Raw genomic sequence first — 20,649 nt, forward strand, 5'->3', positions numbered from 1 at the left:
TGAGGCTAGCCTTGAACTCTTTATCTTTCTCCTTTCAAGAATCGAAGTCTGCAAGTATGCACCACCATACTCAGGTTTCTGTTTGTTTGTTGTTTTCTTTCTTTCTTTCTTTCTTTCTTTCTTTCTTTCTTTCTTTCTTTCTTTCTTTCTTTCTTTCCTTCCTTCCTTCCTTCCTTCCTTCCTTCCTTCCTTCCTTCCTTCCTTCTTTCTTTCTTTCTTTCTTTCTTTCTTTCTTTTTTTTTTTTTTTGAGGAGCAGCTGGAAATCAAACCCAGGCCCTGGATCATGGTAGACAAATGCTCTATTGAGCCACAAACTCACTTCTCAAGTTTCTGTTTCTAAATGTGCTTAAAACAAAACTAATTTCATCCACCTAAGAAAAAAAAACATTAGGAGAGTTGAAGTGTTGCCAGGCATTGTGGCTTCTCTTTGGGAGTCCTTCTGACCACTCTGGGCTCGAGACTGTTACTCTTTCCAACACTTAGAGCTGTGCATAGATGTCTAAGTCAAATGCATTCTATTTTCTCGGGAAGAGATTTAACCAAGGTGTCCTTGATCAGACTCCTGACACCCAGGTGAAAATCCCACACTTGATTCCCAGAGGACATGGCCCACCTTAGACTGCCAAGGCACCCAGTTTAAGTTGCCCATGGAGCAACAGTGACCCCCAGTGGTCAATGGTATGGTCTTGTCAACCTCAGTCTGCAGGCTGAACTGAATAATTGTGTAATATGAATGGAATAGTAACCAAAAACTCATCCTTTTACAAAACCAATAACCTTCAAAATAGCCTACAAGATAATTAGTCTTCTACCTCACCTAGTGGGATAACAGTGAGTAAATTTCACTTTGTAGTTGGTGATAGTTATCTCTGTTAGTGCGTTTATTGGAGTTCTTTAAAGGTTCAGAGGGTCAGGGACAATTTATTTTTGTTATTGTAATTAAGAACATGGAGAATGCATGAATCCCATGGTTTGGGGGCTAAGTTGTTTCTAATTAAATGATTCCTGCTAGCAGAACTGAGTTCAAAGTTTCCCTCTACTGTTTACCAGCTGTTTGACTTCAGACAGTCATTTAACTTTCATTTAACTTGCAGAGTCTGCAAAAAAAAAAAAAAATGTAACCAATTTGTTGGGAAGATTAAAGGCACCACCTACAAAATCCCCGGAGCACAGCAGGCACTTTATAGATGATACATCCATGGAGGTAGAGGAGTTTGGGCTGACTAGGTCAATGATGTGGGCCTTCTGAGAACGATCCAAACAAATCCATTCTGTGTGATGAGGGCTGGGGAAAGCAGTTTAACCTAACATGTTGCTCTTATTTCTCTTTCCAGTCTTTGAAGCCGTCCAATCATGCGACCATCCAGAGTATAGTGAGAGCAGTGGGGGTCGTCTCCGGAATTCCGGAGCCTTGCTGTGTGCCAGAAAAGATGTCCTCACTCAGCATCTTATTCTTTGATGAAAACAAGAATGTGGTGCTTAAAGTCTACCCTAACATGACAGTAGACTCCTGTGCTTGCAGATAACCCGTCAGAGGACGAATATGAGTGCTCCATTCAATCAGTAATTGGGTTTTATGGACTGTTTCTTTCCTCCTTTCTTTCTTTTTTATTTTTGCACTGCCAATGCATTTTGTCCCAAAAGAAAATGAACAAATAGATTGAAGAGTTCCACCAAGCAAAACTGAACTGTATTTTCTTCTGAATGTAACTAAAAGTATGATTTTAGTAAATGTGGACGTCTATTTCTTGTTTTAATCACATAAGAAAAACTATTACTCAAACTGTTTTTAGGAGTGTTAGAGAACACACTGACTTATTTTTGTATTGGGCTTTAAAACTAGGTGGGAATTAACAGCAATAACTAACCATTTGTCTCTACTCATCTGAGGACTAAAGGGACATAGGAATCTTGTGGATTTTATTAGGTTTCTTGCCTTAGATTTGTGAGCAACCCGGGCTGCTAAACACCCAGCTGACTTTGATGTCCATCTAAAGAGTTTCTGAGATTTGTTTACCCTTGATTTTCCTCCACAATCATGATGTGAGTTGAATTAGTGTGTGCTGAGTGCTAGTGTGTGTATACGTGTGCCCGGTGCCTGAACATTTGTTAATTTTTTTCTTAATGTGTTTCTATAGTTCCATCTTCATGGGATTCCTTTTTTTTTCAATACCATATTCTGATGTGCACCATCCACTGATGATTGTATGATCATACGTCAAGAGCAATGCTTGATGCAGCCATCTGATTGGATGTGTTCATTTCATTGAATTCCAGAAAAAGAGAATCAGGGACGCCATATTTGAAAACCCAGTCTCCTGAATCTCCCTTTTCTACCCCCATGTGTTTTCATCTGCTCTATGCTAATTTGGGAAATCGTTCCTGAAGTCATTAGATTTCTAGTTCTCTTGTTATTATATTATTTCTTCATGTGATGCTGTCCATAGACGTTGAGGCTTAAAAACTGTTAGCAATGACCAAGTAAATGACTATCTTGTAGTGAATATCTGATCCCACACTTTTTTTCTAGGCTCTTCATCACAGAGATTAAGATATTGGCCTCTGTCATGAAACCTATATTCAATCAAAGCTTGCTAAAAATTACCCACTAAAAAGGGAGCCAATACTGACACAGTCTATTTCCATTTCCAATAGTCATAAGTACCTCCTTTTAGATTTTTGCCCTTAAAAATTGTTTTATAATCTTTCACTCCACAAATTTAAAATTTAAAAGATCTTTTGGTCATTGTATTTACCTGAAAGAATGAAGTGATTTCAGGTCAAGGATGGTTGGTGGTGTTGTCTCTCAGATCAGTCTTACATGATAATTAGAAATAAGAAAGCCACCTCAGATCTTATGTGAGCTCAGAACACATGGGGTTTTATCCCATCTCTGCTTGTAACTATCTATGGAATCCAGTCGTTACTAAATACTGAGAGTTTGGTTTCTAAGACGAACTATTTTATACATAGTCTTCCAGGGGTGATGACAACAGATATAGAAATACTGCAAGCACTCTGTTCGTAAACCAAATGAAGCATCAGATAGACTTTGGTATGTGTAGATGAAAGCAGCACTCTGTGCAGTATTTTATTTGATGGCTATTACATAAGACAGGCAGCCAAAGTTCTTTCCAGTTGGAACAGCCTCTAATGTGACTATGTCTTAACTCTCAATGAGTCACAGTGGGGGTGGGAGTCTGGAAAACAAAGTGCAGGTGCCTAAGTTACCTGGTTTCACTTTTCATTCCTGACACATAAAGTTACAGACATTCAAACTCAGGTGGGGAATGAAATTACTTTCTAACAAAATTTCTGACAAATTTGAAAGCAGAATACATGACAGAAACACCAAGTTATGTACTCATGGGTCTTTTTCATCAAATAAAATTTGCTTTCCTGAGTAAATTTGATGGAATTCTTAATTGAGCTTTTCCTAGAGATGTACCAACCCCAAAGTCTAGCAATTTTTCCCAGTCTTTTAAAGCTCAAATCAGTTTCTACTTTCTGCGTATTAAATCCTACAGTGTTACCAATTCATCTCAGTGATAGAAATTACCAATTACTGACTAATTAATATTTCATTTTGATTAGTGGCTGACATGCTAAAATCATCACACATTGAGCTTTGACATTTTCTCAGCAATGGGAATAAAGGGGTGAACAGCTGCTAGCCACCATGTCAACATGTACTAAGTTGGAGGTACACTATGCTATTCATAGAAAAAAATGATTTCTAAAAATATTTTAGTAGAAGGGGTTAAAGTGAATTGAATGACATGTTAATTAATAAAATTTCATTTAAATGGAATATTTTGCAGTGTGTTAGGTACCAGTTTCCATACAGTGCCCACATAACATTATGAGAACTCTCCTATACAATATTGGGATTGATGGGGAAAGCATTACATTTTTAAATGTATTTCCTAGATAAAACCTGCTTGCTCTGTCTCTATTTCTATCTCTCTCCCATTTCAGCCTCATTCTTCTTCTCTTCCCTTTCAAACACTGCCCTAACCAGTCTTCCAGACACACACACACACACACACACACACAGGCACACGGACACACACACACACACACACACACACACACACACACACGCGCGCGCACACACACACACACGGACACGGACATGGACACGGACACAGACACAGACACACGGACACGGACACATGGACACACACACGGACACAAAGACAGATAAACACACAGAGACATTTAAGAAAAGAAAACAGTTCTTTTATTTTTTTAAACAAAAAGTCTGCAAAAATACCACTGGGTTAGTTTTATGTTGACCATTTATTCCTGAGCACAGAACATACCCTGAAGTGTGATTAATATTCCCAGTGACACTCTATTGAGAAAATTAATTTTCCATTTGCACGTGGGTATCAATTGCAGAAAGGTTCTCGATTAGGGGTGGGAGCCTGTGTTTACCTCCCCCTCCTAGAGCTGGGATCCCATCTGGCTTGAGTCTGTGCATTCTTTTTCTGATAACTGTTTTCTGGAATTCCAGTTAAGGGATTACCCATATCCATGCAGTATTTTAAGAATTCTTCATTGTAACCAGTGTAAATAATTTATAATTTACAGAATCTGATGCTGTAGAAGGAAACTGGAAGATTGAATGCCTTAGATCTCAGGATTGCAGTATTCCAGATTAAATTTTACACTCACCTAGCTATGTATTAACTGATGACCATTTATTCATTAATATAAAGTTTTACTATTTCTGTATAAAAGTCTTGTTACTCATTTAATATTTCATAGACAATTGTAAGTAATACTGTCATCTGTCTGACTTATGCAATGTTTTTATAACTACATTATTCAGTTAATCTTGAAGCTTTACATTTTTTCTGTGCTACCAAGTAACAAATGTCTGGACACATGAATCAAGGTTGGGTTGGGGAATAGCTATGCATACCTGATATGTAAGGATGAATAAGCAACTAAGTAAAAAATCTTGGGTAAATCTGATTTCTCAGTGTTCTAGTGTCACTTATAAGGGATAAAATGATTCCCTTTTCTAAAAACAAAGCTTTCCATTCAACTTTTCACAATAATTTCTGTAAATGTTTTAGTTGAAAATTTAATGCTTGTACAGTCAATGGCAATTTAAATATATATTATATGTATATGGAAAAAGTTTAAAGATGCTTTTAATTTATTTAATGACTGTTGCCTTTCTATATTGGTAATGATTTTCTTCCTTACAAGATGAGAAAAACATCTTTTTTTTTTTACTATAGTTCTTAGGTGGAAAATGACATTTGGTTCTTTCGTCAAGTCCATTTCAAGGGTGTCACAGTGTAACTGTGAAGGGCACTTCACTACTGATGTATTAAGCTTTGCTGATCTTGTATCATTTCCCTCCAGTAACGAAGAATTTTCACTCTATATTACAAAAAATAAAAACAGCTTAATTGAACATTTTCCCATTCTCTTCTCTTTCCTGGGGGAAGGTGCTATTTCAGGAACATTTCTCACTGTGCTACATTTGGAAAGAGGAAAGAAACTGAGACACAAAGTTAAATCTTTCAGAAGAATGAAAGTTCTCAGTGAACGCAGCATCCCAAACTTCTAATAACAAAACACAGCCAGCGTCTTAGAGCATCACAGAAATTCACCCCGAGGGACCACCTCGAACCTTTGCCAGTGGGGACCCTTACCTCCATTCACTTAATGCTTTCTCCCTTCTTTAAACCACAAACTTTACATTTTGTGATGGAGATTTAGATTGTTCATTTTTTCCTCTAAATGCCTGGCTTCCTAGCTCAATTATAACTATTTCTGCAGCCAAGATTGCCACACATTGTCCATGTTAGAACAGTAAGATCTAAATGTAATTAGTCTGATCTTTGAGATGCTGTTTAAATTGCCAAGTTATCTTTAAGGGATAGATATCTTTATGGAAAAGAAGGCCTGGGGTTGTGAAATAAAATACACTCTCCTGCTCTTCCCATCCTTCTATCTGAGCCTACTCAACGGTAGTGAAGTGAAACCTAGGCCAGCTGAGACTAGAGGTATTAACTGATCATCTTGAGCAAGTTCCTTGATCTCACGCAGCTTCATTTATCTTACATATAAATGAGGTATTAAAACTCCTTCCTCTTTACCAGCCACACATGTGATGGAAGGTTATTATCAAGATTATACAAGAAACTTGAAAAACTAAACATGGAGAGGAAAAAAGCCCAATTTAAAAAAAAAAAAACAGGGCAAAGAATTAAACAGAGAGTTCTCAAAAGATTAAATACAAATGCCTGAGAACTATTTTTTTCAAAGTTATATTGAACTTAACCCTTACACCATCAGAGAAATGAAAATTAAAACTACTTTGAGATTTTATCTTACTCCAATCAAAATGGATGAGATTTTTTTTAAAGACAAAAAGTAGCAGTGTGGAGGTGGAGAAAGATGAACCCTAATTCTCTGCTGGTAGGATTGTAAACTGGTGAAGTCACTCTGAAAACCGGTGTATTGGTTTTTCAGATGGCTAGAAATGGATATTCCACAGGATCAGCTGTACCACTCTTGGACATACACCCAAGGCACTCTACATCCTACTACACTACTACTTGCGCATCCATGTTCATTGCTGCTCTATTCACAATATCCATAATGGAAACAATCTGGATGTCCATCAAGTGGTGAAAAGATAACTAAAACATGATATATCTTCACAATGAAATACTATTCATCTGTTAAGAAAAATGAAATTCGAAGGCAAGTGGATGGAGCTGAGTAAAGTAACTCAGATATAGAAAGATACATGCCATGTTTTCTTTCCTGTGTATATGCTAGCTTTTAATCTTTAGACAGGCGTGTTTTTATTTGAAAAGCCCATAGATGTCAGGAAATTAGTAAGGGAATATGGAGAGGGAAGATAGATTGCATCGACATAAAGGGAAGATTAAATGAAGTGGAGAAATGGGAGGTCAGAGCAGAAGAGGGGGGTAGGGAAGGGAAACCAACTCTAAACACCCTTTTAAAAATGTCACATGAAAGCCTACTACTGTAAAAAGCATCCTAGATTATAAATACACAATAAAAAGAGTTTGGGGTTACACAGTGACAGGGGCGTGAGACCCCCACCGGAAGGCACAGGCTAGACAACAGGAAGCCTACTGACAGAAATGTATTACCTCTTTTGGTTGCAAGTCCCCCCTGGGGACTGATAAGTGCCCCTAAAGCACACTGTTATTGCTCTTGGTGGCCCTCCAGAACTTGATGATGAGACTCTATTGCTGAAGGCATCAACTTGAGTCATAGAACATGGAAAAATCAAGCTGATATTAACCTGGAAGGTTTATCCCTAGTGACTAGCTTTCATAGTGCTGGAAGGTGATATGAACTCACCCAAAGGAAAAAAGTATTCACCGGTCTTACCTAGCTGTGGACCCTGTGAACTACAATAATGATTAGTCTGGCAAAATTTGATGCTTGTACAATAGTGGCATGAATATTATGGGAGTAACCAAACACCTTGTGGTTGGATTGAACCCTTACCTAGTGCCATTATTGGGGCCAAGAATCTGAGGCAAGATAGGTCATGGATGCCACGGAATAACTTAACAGAATTATTCTGCTAAATGGTCATAGTATGAACCCAACTCCTAATGAATTATTGCTATAATTCATACATAGATTGGTGCTTCTCTCAAACCTTTTTAGCAAAGCTTCATCTTGCAGTAGCTGGTGATTAACACAAGAGACCCATAACTGATCACTGTGAACAGAATAACATACTTTAGAACGTTCAGCCCTAAATGGGGCATCTGTATCATACCCTTTCCCTCTGGAATCCTCACAGAAGAGGGGAGAAAAGATTGTCAGAGCCAGTGGTGGTGGATGACTATGGTGAAACAGTGTTTTCAGGACACAACAGGGCAACTGTAATATAAACTCACAGTAGTTATAAGAGCATCTTTAAGACCTGTGCCAGCTAGAGCCAGACCAAACCCCAGCATGGACTGGGGGTGAAGTAAGCATGAAGTTCCATCCCTATCTGAGGAGCTACTGGCAATTGATAGCTTCTGGAAGAGGCAGAGTCAGTTCTCTTTCAAGGTATGACTCCTGGTTGGTTGGTCATGGATTAATGACTAAATTGAGTAGGTTAGGAGGTGAAGGTGAATCTGGGAGGAGTTGGTGGGAGGTAGAGGTGAATCTGGGAAGAGTTGGTGGGAGGTGGAGGTGAATCTGGGAGGGATTGGTGGAAGGTGGAGAGTGACTGATCAAAATATATGAAATTCTCAAAGAATTAAGATATTATTTTAAATTCCTGCCTCATGTGGTTTTCATGAGGTGTAACGTGATAATATGTATAAATGACTTAATCAGTTGCCTAAAACAGAATAAAGAATTTGTTAGCATCAATTTTTGTTATTATTTACCTTATCCAACTCCTTCTTGTATGAACTTTTAAACACTTGGTTTGACTTACATTTGTTTCTCCTGTTGTCTTTGATGCCTCCATGGACTCTAGCCTGGCAATACTATGTTCTGGGCTTGCGCATCTTGCTGGGCTCCTTTAGTTCCAAGTCCTCACTTGGATGATATTCAAACTCACTTCTTGCTCTGGTGTACCTGATTCTCACCCAAATATCTAATTATGCCACAGCTTGAAAGTATTTTCTTCCTAACCACGTTTTAGAGGAAGAACAACAATATCACAAGCAATGGTGGAGAGAAAACATGAGTGAAAATGGGGAGAATGGACCACCCTCCCCTCACTGGAGAGAGTCAGACTCATTTTCACTGCCACTGTATGATGTGGTTTATGAGACTCTTCCACCTTGTATATCTATCTATATTTAACTTTATCTTTCATCTTGTCATCTTAATAGTAAAATCTAGTTTTTCAAAAATAGATTCCACATATTATTAATTAGAAAGAGAATATATTATGGTAGCTGTGCTCTCAGGCAAGGATCCAAATAATTTGTTCCGGAATTCCAATTATGTCACTTAATAACTATGTGACCTTGAGCAAATTATGAGCCCCCCATCTCCTTCCCCTGCCTAATGTATAAAATGAGAACAAAACACATTTTCTACCCAGCAGTGTTGTAAGGACTACCTGAGTCACTACACGGGGAGCACATTTGTTCGGCACAAAGTAAAGAGTTATATACGACTAGCTTTTGGATCCATCAACTGTATTTATGTTTCTGAGATGGTGTCTTCACTTGATCCTCAGTCATGGTGAGCAGTGTCTTCACGGTGCTTATCAAGGTAAGCAGTTGACTTACCTTAGGCCAGAGCCTTGCTATAATTGTCTTGGTTTCAGTCCAACTAGTGGAAGACTTACACAAATTGTCCTATTCCTTTCCACGTTAGCTCAGCAAGACTAGACCTCCCTCACTCTCTCTGACTTCCTGTCCTACCATGTGATCTCTCTCACCCACTGCATTCCTGTTGTAATGTCATCCTCTATGGCATGACATGGCAGGAGAGAGCGTGTGTGTGTGTGTGTGTGTGTGTGTGTGTGTGTGTGTGTGTGTGTGTGTACATACACACACATTACCTGAGGTAACAAAAATGGATGAAAGCACACCTTTAAACACTTCCATACAGGAAATTCTGACCATCTATACATCCCATCTAGCCCAACTGACAATGTGTTATCACAGCCCCACTAAAGAATTTCTTTATCTCTTAAGCAATTGTTGTATTGTTCTTTCTCCCATGGGGAAGAGTTGTGAACAGAGGGAGAAACAAAGAAGAAGCACCTTTGACCCATCTGCTCCTAGTGGATGAGCCAGTGGTGAGTGACTCTTCTGACCACTTCTGTGATATAAACTGTCTCTCACCATTCTGAGCTCAGCAAGCCCATTGACTATAATCCTAAAATGAACAAATATTATATACTATAATGATCCCCCTCTCTCTCCATCCCCATTCATATTCTTTCTCTCTCTCTCTCTCTCTCTCTCTCTCTCTCTCTCTCTCTCTCTCTCTCTCTCTCTCTCGTGTGTGTGTGTGTGTGTGTGTGTGTGTGTGTGTGTGTGTATAATTTCCCTACCCCATTTACTGTGTCTATTTCCTTTACAGTCTATAGAGAAAGAGAATTCTATTCTAAGGGACAACTGGAAGCTTTGGATAGTTACTATACCAAGAAGAGAATGTGAAGTATTATATGTTGTCCCGCTTCTCAGTATTAACGACAGCTTGGTATTCCTTTAGTCCTGATTTTCTTTTAAAACATGGAAGCACTTCCTTGATGGCAATAAAGACTCCAATCCCAGACAAAGTTAAATCAGAGCATAGCAGATGTTTTCCCCCTCACACTACAATTACTCTAGAAATACACACACACACACACACACACACATACACACACACACACACACACCACAGGCATACAGGCATGCACTGGCACACACACACACACACACACACACACACACACACACACATAGGCATGCACTGGCACACACACACCACAGGCATACAGGCATGCACTGGCAAACACACACACACACACACACACACACACGAGGCAGGGACGGAGAGAGATGGAGGATGGTGGATAAAGAAGTTCAGAAGAGAAGAGGGGAGAGAAAGAGAAACATCATTAAAGCAGAGCCAGAATTAAATTATGTCCAGCCCTCTGCATCAGTCAGCTATGTTGTTCTGCTTTATGGACAACCATTACCATGCCTCCCATTACCATGAGCGCTGATATATGAACACATGAACATACATAGAGTTTTTAAATGAGTTAAGCTTTTGTAAAAGTCTTTAACTTCTTGTTACAAATGGAAGAAGTTAATGACACAGTACCCACGTGCTGGCAATTGTGACAGTCATGTATACTGAGGCTGGGTGGGCACTGGAACCCATGTGCTGTTGTCACAATTGTGTGTGGGGGATTTTGAACTGTTGCAGTCCTTGATGTTGATGCAGACTGAGACAGTGGGCATGCCTGGGTAGGGCCTACCGAGTGCCTCTGCGTCAAGACATAAGGCAGCCTTCTTTCTGAGCTGTGTTCTCCACTTTGGTTTGAAGCTCACCTTCTAACATACTGAGGTGATATGTGTTACACAGGCAGGCTGCAGGCCTCCACAGGCTAGGTCAAGAGCTCTTTGAAGTTGCTGTTTCCCCTAATGTCACCGTCAGTTGCCATTTTCTTCAGCAGAATGTGAGAGGTTTCATTGTTATGTCTACTTCACTCTGGTAGACTAGAGATCTAAAGGGAGATGGAGAATCCATCATCACATGAGACATTTTTGTCATGTAGCAAGAAGATGACTATTTTGAACAGCCTATTAAACACACTGGAAGTTTAGTTTATGCTAAAGAAAAAAGAAAAAATTATTTAAACATAAATATATACATTGATTTAAATTGAAGCTAATCTTTCAATATATAAAATCTTAGAGGAACTTGGCCTTTGCTACAATTCTTTCTCTTGTAAATTTCTGGAATAAAGTGAGTTAGAGATAAGACTCCACTAGTCACAAGTAGTATCAAATACTCTGTGGCAGGAGTGGGTGGTGGAATGAACTACTCATCTCAAGAGCAGGAGGCAGAAGCCACAGACAAAATAGAACAATGGTCATTGACCTAAGAACGCAACATTAAACAACTACTAAGCATCTCGTCACCTTCCTATCGCAACACTCTGGGGACTAACTCTTTAACACATGTATCTTTGAGGGCCACTCATCACTCATCCAAACCACAGTGCCACTGAAGATTCACTTATGGAAAGAAACTTCCAGTGTGTTGAGTTTAATGGAAAAATGACAGAACCCTGCCCCAAACTTCCATAATCAATTTAAAATAAATATTTGGCTGTGAAGTGTCTTACTCAAAGAAAGAAGATGGAAATGTCTGCTTTGACCCACTGAGCATTTGAAGAGGGTTACCATGATAGCCACTAGACACAAGAGATTGGGAGAGTGGTTCATTCACCAGTGGACAGAACAATGGTGGCTGAAGGATGCAAATAAGTGGGGCCCACTGGTTTAAGGTACACCCTAAAATTAGTTCTGATGTAGGCTTTAGATGTCAGGTATCTGGTAATGTCAACTCAGAAAACCTCTCAAAACAGTTGGTGAGTATGACCAGAAGACTGTGCCAGTATCATGACCATTTAGTTTTAAGACTGAACAAAATTAAAATTTTGGTTCCTCAGTTTAACTAGCCACATTCACTTCCTTCCTAGCCTAATGTTACTAATAGCTTCCTTTATTGCTTTGTACAGGCATAAAATATCTCCATTACCACAGAATCTGGGATAGCACTGACCTAAGGGATAAGTAGGAAGTAGCCTCACTTTGGCTGTAAGAAGGGAAGCCTTTGTCTAATGCATAGTCTCTGAAAAAAAATTATTAAAGTTGCAGCATCTTCTAGTAGATTAAAACTCGAAAGACGGTTACAAAAAGATAAGGCACAGTTTTTGAGATTGTGTGTTTATCACTCTGTTGGATAAGCTGTCTTGAACCATTTCTCCTGGCTCTGAGGCCAGTTTCTATTCGATTGCAGTGCTTAATACAGATATTAATTGACACAGAATAGAATACTCATTTTAACATTATATAACCAAGAAAGTTCCCAACAAGGCTTTCCTGATTCTAATAACTTCTTAGATAGCATTGGATTTGCCAAATGTCATTTCTAATTTAATTAGTCAAGTCTACTTGGGCAAGAAGTTGCTCTTTTTCTTTCTTTTTTTCCTTCTTTTTTTTTCTATTTATTTTTTGTTTGTTTGTTTGTTTGTTTTTCGAGACAGAGTTTCTCTGTGTAGCTTTGTGCCTTTCCTGAAACTCACTCTGTAGCCAAGACTGGCCTCAAACTCGCAGAGATCCACCTGGCTCTGCCTCCCAAGTGCTGGGATTAAAGGCGTGTGCCACCACCGCCCAGCAAAGCTGCTCTTTTTCACCTTAGGAAAGGTCAGCATATTTGTAGGTTACAGTTGTGATTTTGCATACCTGTCATCTCAAGACTAGGGAACTGAGGCAGGAAGAGTGCTGTGAGTTCAAGGCCAGCCTGGTCCACAAACAGAGCCACAAAATACAGCCTGTGTCAAAACAACAACAACAACAAGAAATGTAACAATAAAGGAAAATGCATAACTTAGTCGTGATGGCCAGACCCTGTCATCTTAGCACTCTAGAGGTAGAGGCTGACAGTTCTAGGTCATACTTCACTATATAGAGAGTTTGAAGTCAGCCTGGGCTGCATGAGATGCTTTCTTTAAAATGATATGTACAGGTAAAGATAGTTAGGTAAACAATACTAAATCACTTTGCTCTGGTTTTCATCAGCAGTAATTTCAATCCAGTTTTTGTAATATCTCAGCTTAATTAGTTGTCCAGACAAACAACTTGACAAATCAACTTGGCCATGTAAAATGTTGTATGAGAAAATCATATTTTATACATATATATGTTTGTAAAATATTACATAAAGTACAATTTCAATATTATATTTTACAAAACTGAGAAATCTCCAACTTTTCATCAATTCTACTTCTTTGGAGATATCAAAACATGTAATAAGCACTTGGAAATAGTTTGGTCAGAAAGTAGCTATTTTCAAGGCTGAAATAGAACATCGTGGGTCTAAACTAAACAAAGACAGTTCATTTTAAACTCCCCAGCTGGTTGTCCATGCGACGTTGAGTGTTTGCCCAGAAAACCACAGACTTACAAGGGAAGTCTTCAGCTCCAGTTACCCAGAGAGAGTTGCTTTGTGCTTTCTGAGGACCTGTGTTCCTCTGTCGTCTTAAAAACAAACAAACAAGCAAACAAAAACTTAATTTTCAAAGCTGTTCAAGGCACAAAAGTCCCAGACAACTGACTGGAACTGATCTTAGCTGTTTTTTCACAGTATATAGAATACAGTAGGATTTGTTTATCAGTATTCCCTCTAGAGTTTTGAGTGAAATTTTAGTAACAGAAATAAGATGTTTGAAAAGGAAATCATGAGAAACGACTGTAACTAGATAGATTTATAAAATGTCCAAGTGGAGGAGTGCTCACCAAGTGTGCTTGACAAGGCAGAGGAAGCAGAAGGAAGGCACTGCTGCCACGTGTTTGCTCTTTGTCATTCTGATTGGTCAGTTGATGGGTCTGTCCTTCATTTCCTAGTGCTGATTGGACAGTTGATGTGTCTTTCCTTCATCTCCTAGTGCTGATTGGTCAGTTGATGGGTCTTTCCTTCACCTTGTGGTGTTAGATGGTTCCTGGCTTGCTGTGCTGGGCCTGATTGGATTTTCTTCCCTGTTCTCCTCTGTTTGTCTATTGCTCTCATGAAGTGTACTCTTTTCTGTCTTCTTGTGGTTTAAACCATCATTCTTCTTCCTCTGTGCATAGAACTCTCCTGTGCATTTTCTGAGGTGCTAGTCAGTTGTCATGAATTGCCTTAACTGGGTTTGTCTTGAAATATTTTAATTTTTCCATCTATTTTAATAGATAACTGTTGGGTACATCAATCTTAGTTGACAATTAATTTCAAATATCTAAATATATCATTCCTGGCTTTCAGTGTTACTGATGACAAACTTAATATTATTTTGGCCACTTTGTGCTGATTGGTGTCTTTTTTTTCTTACAACTTTAAATATTTTTATTTTGTTTTGTGTTTTTGACTTCTCTACTATGCTATGCTATGGAGATATTTTTCTCCATAAAATGGAGCAATATGGTCATATTTATTTGGCATCTAAATGCTTCCTGTGTCTAAGCATCTATTTCTTTTTCTAGGTGTACATAGGTCATTTAAGACATTTGATTTTTTTTTTAAATCTCAGCTCCTTATTCCATCCCATGGATTCTTAGGTTTGTTCTCAAACTATGCTACAGAACCAAAGTGACAAACTGTACTGACACAGAAACATCTGTGTAGAACAATGGACTGTTATTGAAAACCCAAACATAATCCAACATGGCTATAGATGTTCCTGTCTCTGGACCTGAACGTAAATACATTTTAAGTAAATCAAAGACCCCCTTAATTTGAGACCTAAAGTGCTGAAAATGCTAAAGGAAGTCACACACTTCAGGATATAGGTATAGATAAGAAATTTCAGAGTAGAAAACCAACAGCATAGCAAATAGCCCCAGAAATTGAAAAATAGTATTATATGAAATTTAAAAACTTTCTGGACAGCAAAAGAGACTATCAACAGAGTAAACAGCCTACAGAGTGAGAGACAGTCTTTCCCAGTTGTATATACAAGAGTTAACATCTAGCTTATATAAAGAACTGGAAAAATAAAACAGAAAAGGAAGAAGGAAACTGCCTTTCAGTAAATGGGCTGATGAACTGAACAGACAGATCTCAAAAGAAGAAATACAAATGACCATACATATTTTGAATTATTTAAATTCCCTAGCAATTGGAAAATTTTTAATTAAAACTACATTAGGACTCCATCTTGGTTTTATCAAAATGGCTATCACTAAGAAAATAAATTACAAGTTCTGGTAGGGATGTGGGGAACTCTTATTCACTGTGGGTTGGAATGTAGCCTGGTGTGGCCACTATGGAAATCAATGGGGAGGCAGCTCAAGGGCTAAAATAAAACTACTGTGATCCATCTATAACCCTTCTGTGCAAAACTACAATCCATACCATGTAGTGGTTTGAAAGAAAATGGCCCCCAAAGGGAGTGGAACTATTAGGAGGTGTGGCTTTGTTGGAGGTAGTGTGTCTCTGTGGGGACAGGCTTTGATGGGTCTTTTGTTCAAAGCTTCCCTCAGTGGGACACTCAGTTGATTTCCTATTGCCTGCAAGATGTAGGACTCTCAGCTACTTCTCTGGCAACATGTCTGCCTGCACATTGCCATGTCCCACCATGGCGATAATGGACTGAACCTCTGAACTGTAAGCAAGACACCTCAATTAAATGTTTTCCTTTGTAGGAGTTGCCATGGTCATGGTGTCTCTTCACAGCAATAGAAACCCTAAGATATCCCGCTACAGAGGTACTCATGCATCCATGTGTTTATTGCCACTCTTTTTTTTTTTTTTTTTTTTGGTTTTTTCGAGACAGGGTTTCTCTGTGTAGCTTTGCGCCTTTCCTGGAACTCGCTTTGGAGACCAGGCTGGCCTCGAACTCACAGAGATCCGCCTGCCTCTGCCTCCCGAGTGCTGGGATTAAAGGCGTGCGCCACCACCGCCCGGCTATTGCCACTCTTTTTACAGCAGTGAAGAAATGTACGTCCAAGATCCATCAACAGACAAATGGATAATGAAATTGTAACACACACACACACACACACACACACACACACACACACAAAATGGAATTTCAGCTTGGAAGAAATAAGAAATTACAAATTTTTTAGGAAAATTGATGGAACCAGAAAATATTAAGTGAGACAACCCAGTGTTAGAAAGAAAAATATCACATGTTCTTTCTCATATGCAATCCTAATTTCTAATTGTTAACTATGTATGATTAAATGGCTATAAGTGTGGGAAGGGCCGATGAGACAGATATAAAGGAGACTTAGAGAAGGCTTGCAGGGAGGACAGGAGGACACAAAAGGTATGAGAGTGGGAGGGAGATAGTCGGGAGCAGAAGGGTGGAGTGGGGGTTGGAGTTGAGGCCGTGAAATGAAGGGGAACACGGGGAGGATGAGTCAATAAAAACTAAGTGTGTTTGCAAATGGCATAAGGGAATTTGGTACTTTGCAAGGTAATTTAAAAATTTTTAAATGAAACTTTTCTAAAGACAGAAACCAGGTCCAAGGTGTTGCTACTTCTTCCATGATTAAGAATATGCAGACTGTCTTTGTGTAGTATTTCTTTCTCACCAAGTCCCTCTTTCTCATGTGTAGGCACACAGACATGTGCACATATACACATGTACAGTTACCAAAAGTATTTTCCCAAACTTGTCAAATCTTCATTCAATACCCGCCAGTCTCACTGATGCATTCACATTCTGATTTTCTGGTGGAGAAAGAGTAGAATCTTTTGGAAACTAACAGACTCCTGTAGGCAGACTTTTCTGTCCTGTCAGTCAGTTCCAAAATAACCACACAGTGATTTATTATCCATTATAAATACTCAGCTGATAGCTCAGGCTTATCACTAGCCAACTCTTACATTTAAATTAACCCATATTTCTTATCTACAATCTGCCATGTGGCTTAATACCTTTTCTCAATATGGCAAGTTCATCTCCTGCTTCCTCTCCATTTCCTCACAACTTGTGAGACTTCTTCCCATCATTCTCTTAGTCTGGTTCTACCACCTAACCTCATCCTGCCTAGCTATAAGCTAGTCAGCTTCTTTATTAAACCAATCATAATGATATGCATTCACACAACATTAAGGGATATTCCACAGACTACTCCCGAAGAAGTCAGGTAAATGCCTTATACCTGCCCTTGAGTCTCCATGGAAACCCAAATAATATGGGTTAGGAGCAAATATAATTCATAAAAGTACAGGGAAACACACCAACTCATTGGTTATTCTTGATGGTGTAATTTTTTGTTTATGAAAATGTGTTGTATTGGTAGGCAGCTTTTTTTTGTTTTGTTTTTTTTTGTTTTGTTTTTTGTTTTTTGTTTTTTGTTTTTTGTTTTTTGTTTTTTTTTTGGTTTTTCGAGACAGGGTTTCTCTGTGTAGCTTTGCGCCTTTCCTGGAACTCACTTGGTAGCCCAGGCTGGCCTCGAACTCACAGAGATCCGCCTGGCTCTGCCTCCCGAGTGCTGGGATTAAAGGCATGCGCCACCACCGCCCGGCTGGTAGGCAGCTTTTAGTATGTATCAACTTTTATTTATTGAATCTGTCAATTTACTCCCAATGCCCAATATTCTAAATCAAATCAGCTTTCACTTCTCCTTATTGTGAATAAAAATGTTAATGCTGTGCTTTTACCTTATGGACATGATGAACTTAATGAAAAATTCAAAAAACAATAGAACTCTAAATCCTTAGTAATCTTAGATATGAACAATGTAGTAGTAATATCTTTCATGCATTGAGCAGTATGCAATGCCTATTTCTTTTCATTATATTGAGTTTAACCACAACAGTTCTGGTATCTAAGACTTGGATGACTTTTTCAAGTTTAACTATTAATAAAAATATATTCAAATTCCAGTTCTTTCAAATTCAAATCTAATAGCATGAAGCATACACTGTGATATGGAAATTTAGTAGATTAGCAATGTTTATGACTTATGGTGATGACTGACATTCAAGATACCATACTGTGAGGTTTTATTACTCATCTTCCTCCTGTTGCTATGAAATTGAGATGCAAGGATAAGTGAATTTCTAAATTTGTATGGCAAACTACAATGTGCCTCCCATTTCATGACAGTTTACTTTACAATTCTTTCATTATTACTATTTCTTAATCATGTGAGTATTTATTGAGCTTTGTGCTGTGCACTCTCTGATGGCTGGCAATATAAACACAAAGTAGATGCTCTTGATGCCTGCCCTAAAGTTACTCTTATCTAGTATATTCAACATGTGACTCAACAGGCAAATAGAGTCTATAGATGCCAAGAAAGTTGAGTGTTTTTCTACCTTCCTCAGAAATTCCCAGGATGTTGTGTAGAGAATAGCAATCAGCAATCTCCTTTCTTGATACCTAGACAGTAGGGATGATCACTGATTTTTTAGGCTGACTATTCAAGTACAGATGCCTCCATGATTTCCTGGCAGCTGAGACTAAGAGTTTGGGGACATTTGGACATCAATTCACTAAACATTTATTGAGTATGTACAATATTCTAGGTACCAGGGATATCAAAGGCATTCCATATAAGGATACCATTATGCAAACAATAATGATATGGTCTGACAGATTAATTCTCAGAGAATCATCAGAGTTTTCCAATCCATTACCCCTGAGTAAACCATCCAGATTCGATACTGGCCATAAAGAACCAGCAAACATATTACAATTGAAGGTATTATGTTAATAATCTTCTAACCATCAAGGCCATCTTAGCTTTCCCAGGGCTTGTTCCAGATTCCATTTGTGCCTTGGCATAACTAAAGCAACACGCTTTCACTGTCAAAAATGATCTCATTTGTTTAATAAATTATATAGCCAGCCAACTTCTGATTAATAGAGGCTAATTCCTGCTTTGCTTTAATACAGAGAATGGTTTAATTTTCATTTCTGCACCACTAGCTGTGTGCTAGGCATTACACTTAAGTCACTCTGTCCTTCACAAGCATTAAATGTAAAAAAATTGAGCTGGCCTATAGATAAGAAAATTCAAGAGTTCACTTATTTCTTAAGTAAAATGACATAATAATACTAATGCTAACACTAAGATTAGAGAGCATTTCTGCCTGGCTCCACTACAGGAATAAAGTAACTTGGGCCACAATGTTAAGGCTATTGAAGACTATCCTCAGAGAAGCTGAGAGTTTAGTATGATGATTGGGTGGGCAGGATGTAATCTGTCTTAGTTAGGATTTCTATTGCTGTAAAGGAATACCATGACCACGGTAACTCTTATAAAGGAAAACATTTAATTGATGTGGCAGCTTACACTTTCAGAGGTTTAGTACATTATCATCATGGTAAGGAGTATGTGGCTGGGAGTACAGCGGCATGCAGGTAGACATGGTGCTGGAGAATTCTGCATCTTGATCCAAAGGCAATAAGAAGTGAACTGAGGCCGGGCGGTGGTGGCGCACGCCTTTAATCCCAGCACTCGGGAGGCAGAGCCAGGCGGATCTCTGTGAGTTCGAGGCCAGCCTGGGCTACCAAGTGAGCTCCAGGAAAGGCGCAAAGCTACGCAGAGAAACCCTGTCTTGAAAAACCAAAAAAAAAAAAAAAAAAAAAAAAAAAGAAGTGAACTGAGACACTGGGCGGTATCTTGAGCATATATGAGACCTCAAAGACTGCCTCCACAGTGACACACTTTCTCCAACACCAAACCTATTTCCAGAAGGCCATGCCTCCTAATAGTGCCACTCCCTTTTGGGGGCTATTTTCTTTCAAACCACCACATAATCAGAAAGACTACAAGTGTAGAGACAGGAGGTCCATGGATTCTTTAGCCATCTCCACCCTCACCTTGTATGGGGGCAATCCTTAGCCATTTTTTCAGCTCTTACACTTAAATCTGAGCCTTAGGGAGCTGGTAAGTACATGTTTACAATGTAGACAGTGGGAGTGGGTTTTCACCATGGGAAGTATGTTAGTATGCCTCTCTGAGGGAGACTTTGTATCCCTGTATGTCCTTTTTACCTCCTAAGGTATGGAGCCTCACTATAGTGTCTAGGGGGTCATAAAAGATAATTTTTCACTAGTAAACTAGCTCTTTTATGTTCCAGAAATATTGAACCCCTTTGTTACTCTCTCTATTGACCTCAGCACTTTGATAAAGTGAAGTGGGAAATTATACGTGTTGTGTCAGGAAACCTCATGGAAAATGTAATTAGAGATTTCCATGGGAATTCTACCAATCACCTAGGCTTTCTCACTGTCAATAAAAATTGCTTAATTGGTTTATATGCTAATAAAAGTGATTTGTCATAACTGTGGGGCAATAGATACAGCAGAGAAAGGTAAAAATGAAAGCAAAAACTTCCGCATTCTTATCCCTGCCGGGAATGTTCCCATGTTAATTGGTGTGAGCATACAGTCCATTCCCTGAATAGGATTATCATATATTGTAATATTCCTTTGTTAGTTATTT

At 38.8% G+C, this 20,649-nt stretch overlaps 1 protein-coding gene across 2 annotated transcripts in view; it reads left to right on the forward strand.

Annotated features, from left to right (window-relative positions):
• Nucleotides 1–6,703, forward strand: part of Bmp3 (bone morphogenetic protein 3) — a 33,015-nt gene extending 26,312 nt beyond the window's left edge. For both annotated transcript variants that reach the window (XM_015994247.3, XM_006975368.4), the window contains exon 3: nucleotides 1,336–6,703. In XM_015994247.3, coding sequence (XP_015849733.1) covers nucleotides 1,336–1,460 — 125 coding nt within the window. In that variant the 3' untranslated portion in view covers nucleotides 1,461–6,703. The remainder of the gene's footprint in view (nucleotides 1–1,335) is intronic.
• The last annotated feature ends 13,946 nt before the right edge of the window (nucleotides 6,704–20,649 follow it).

This window comes from Peromyscus maniculatus, chromosome 10, assembly GCF_049852395.1.
Source record: "Peromyscus maniculatus bairdii isolate BWxNUB_F1_BW_parent chromosome 10, HU_Pman_BW_mat_3.1, whole genome shotgun sequence".
In the NCBI taxonomy this organism is placed as follows: Eukaryota; Metazoa; Chordata; class Mammalia; order Rodentia; family Cricetidae; genus Peromyscus; species Peromyscus maniculatus.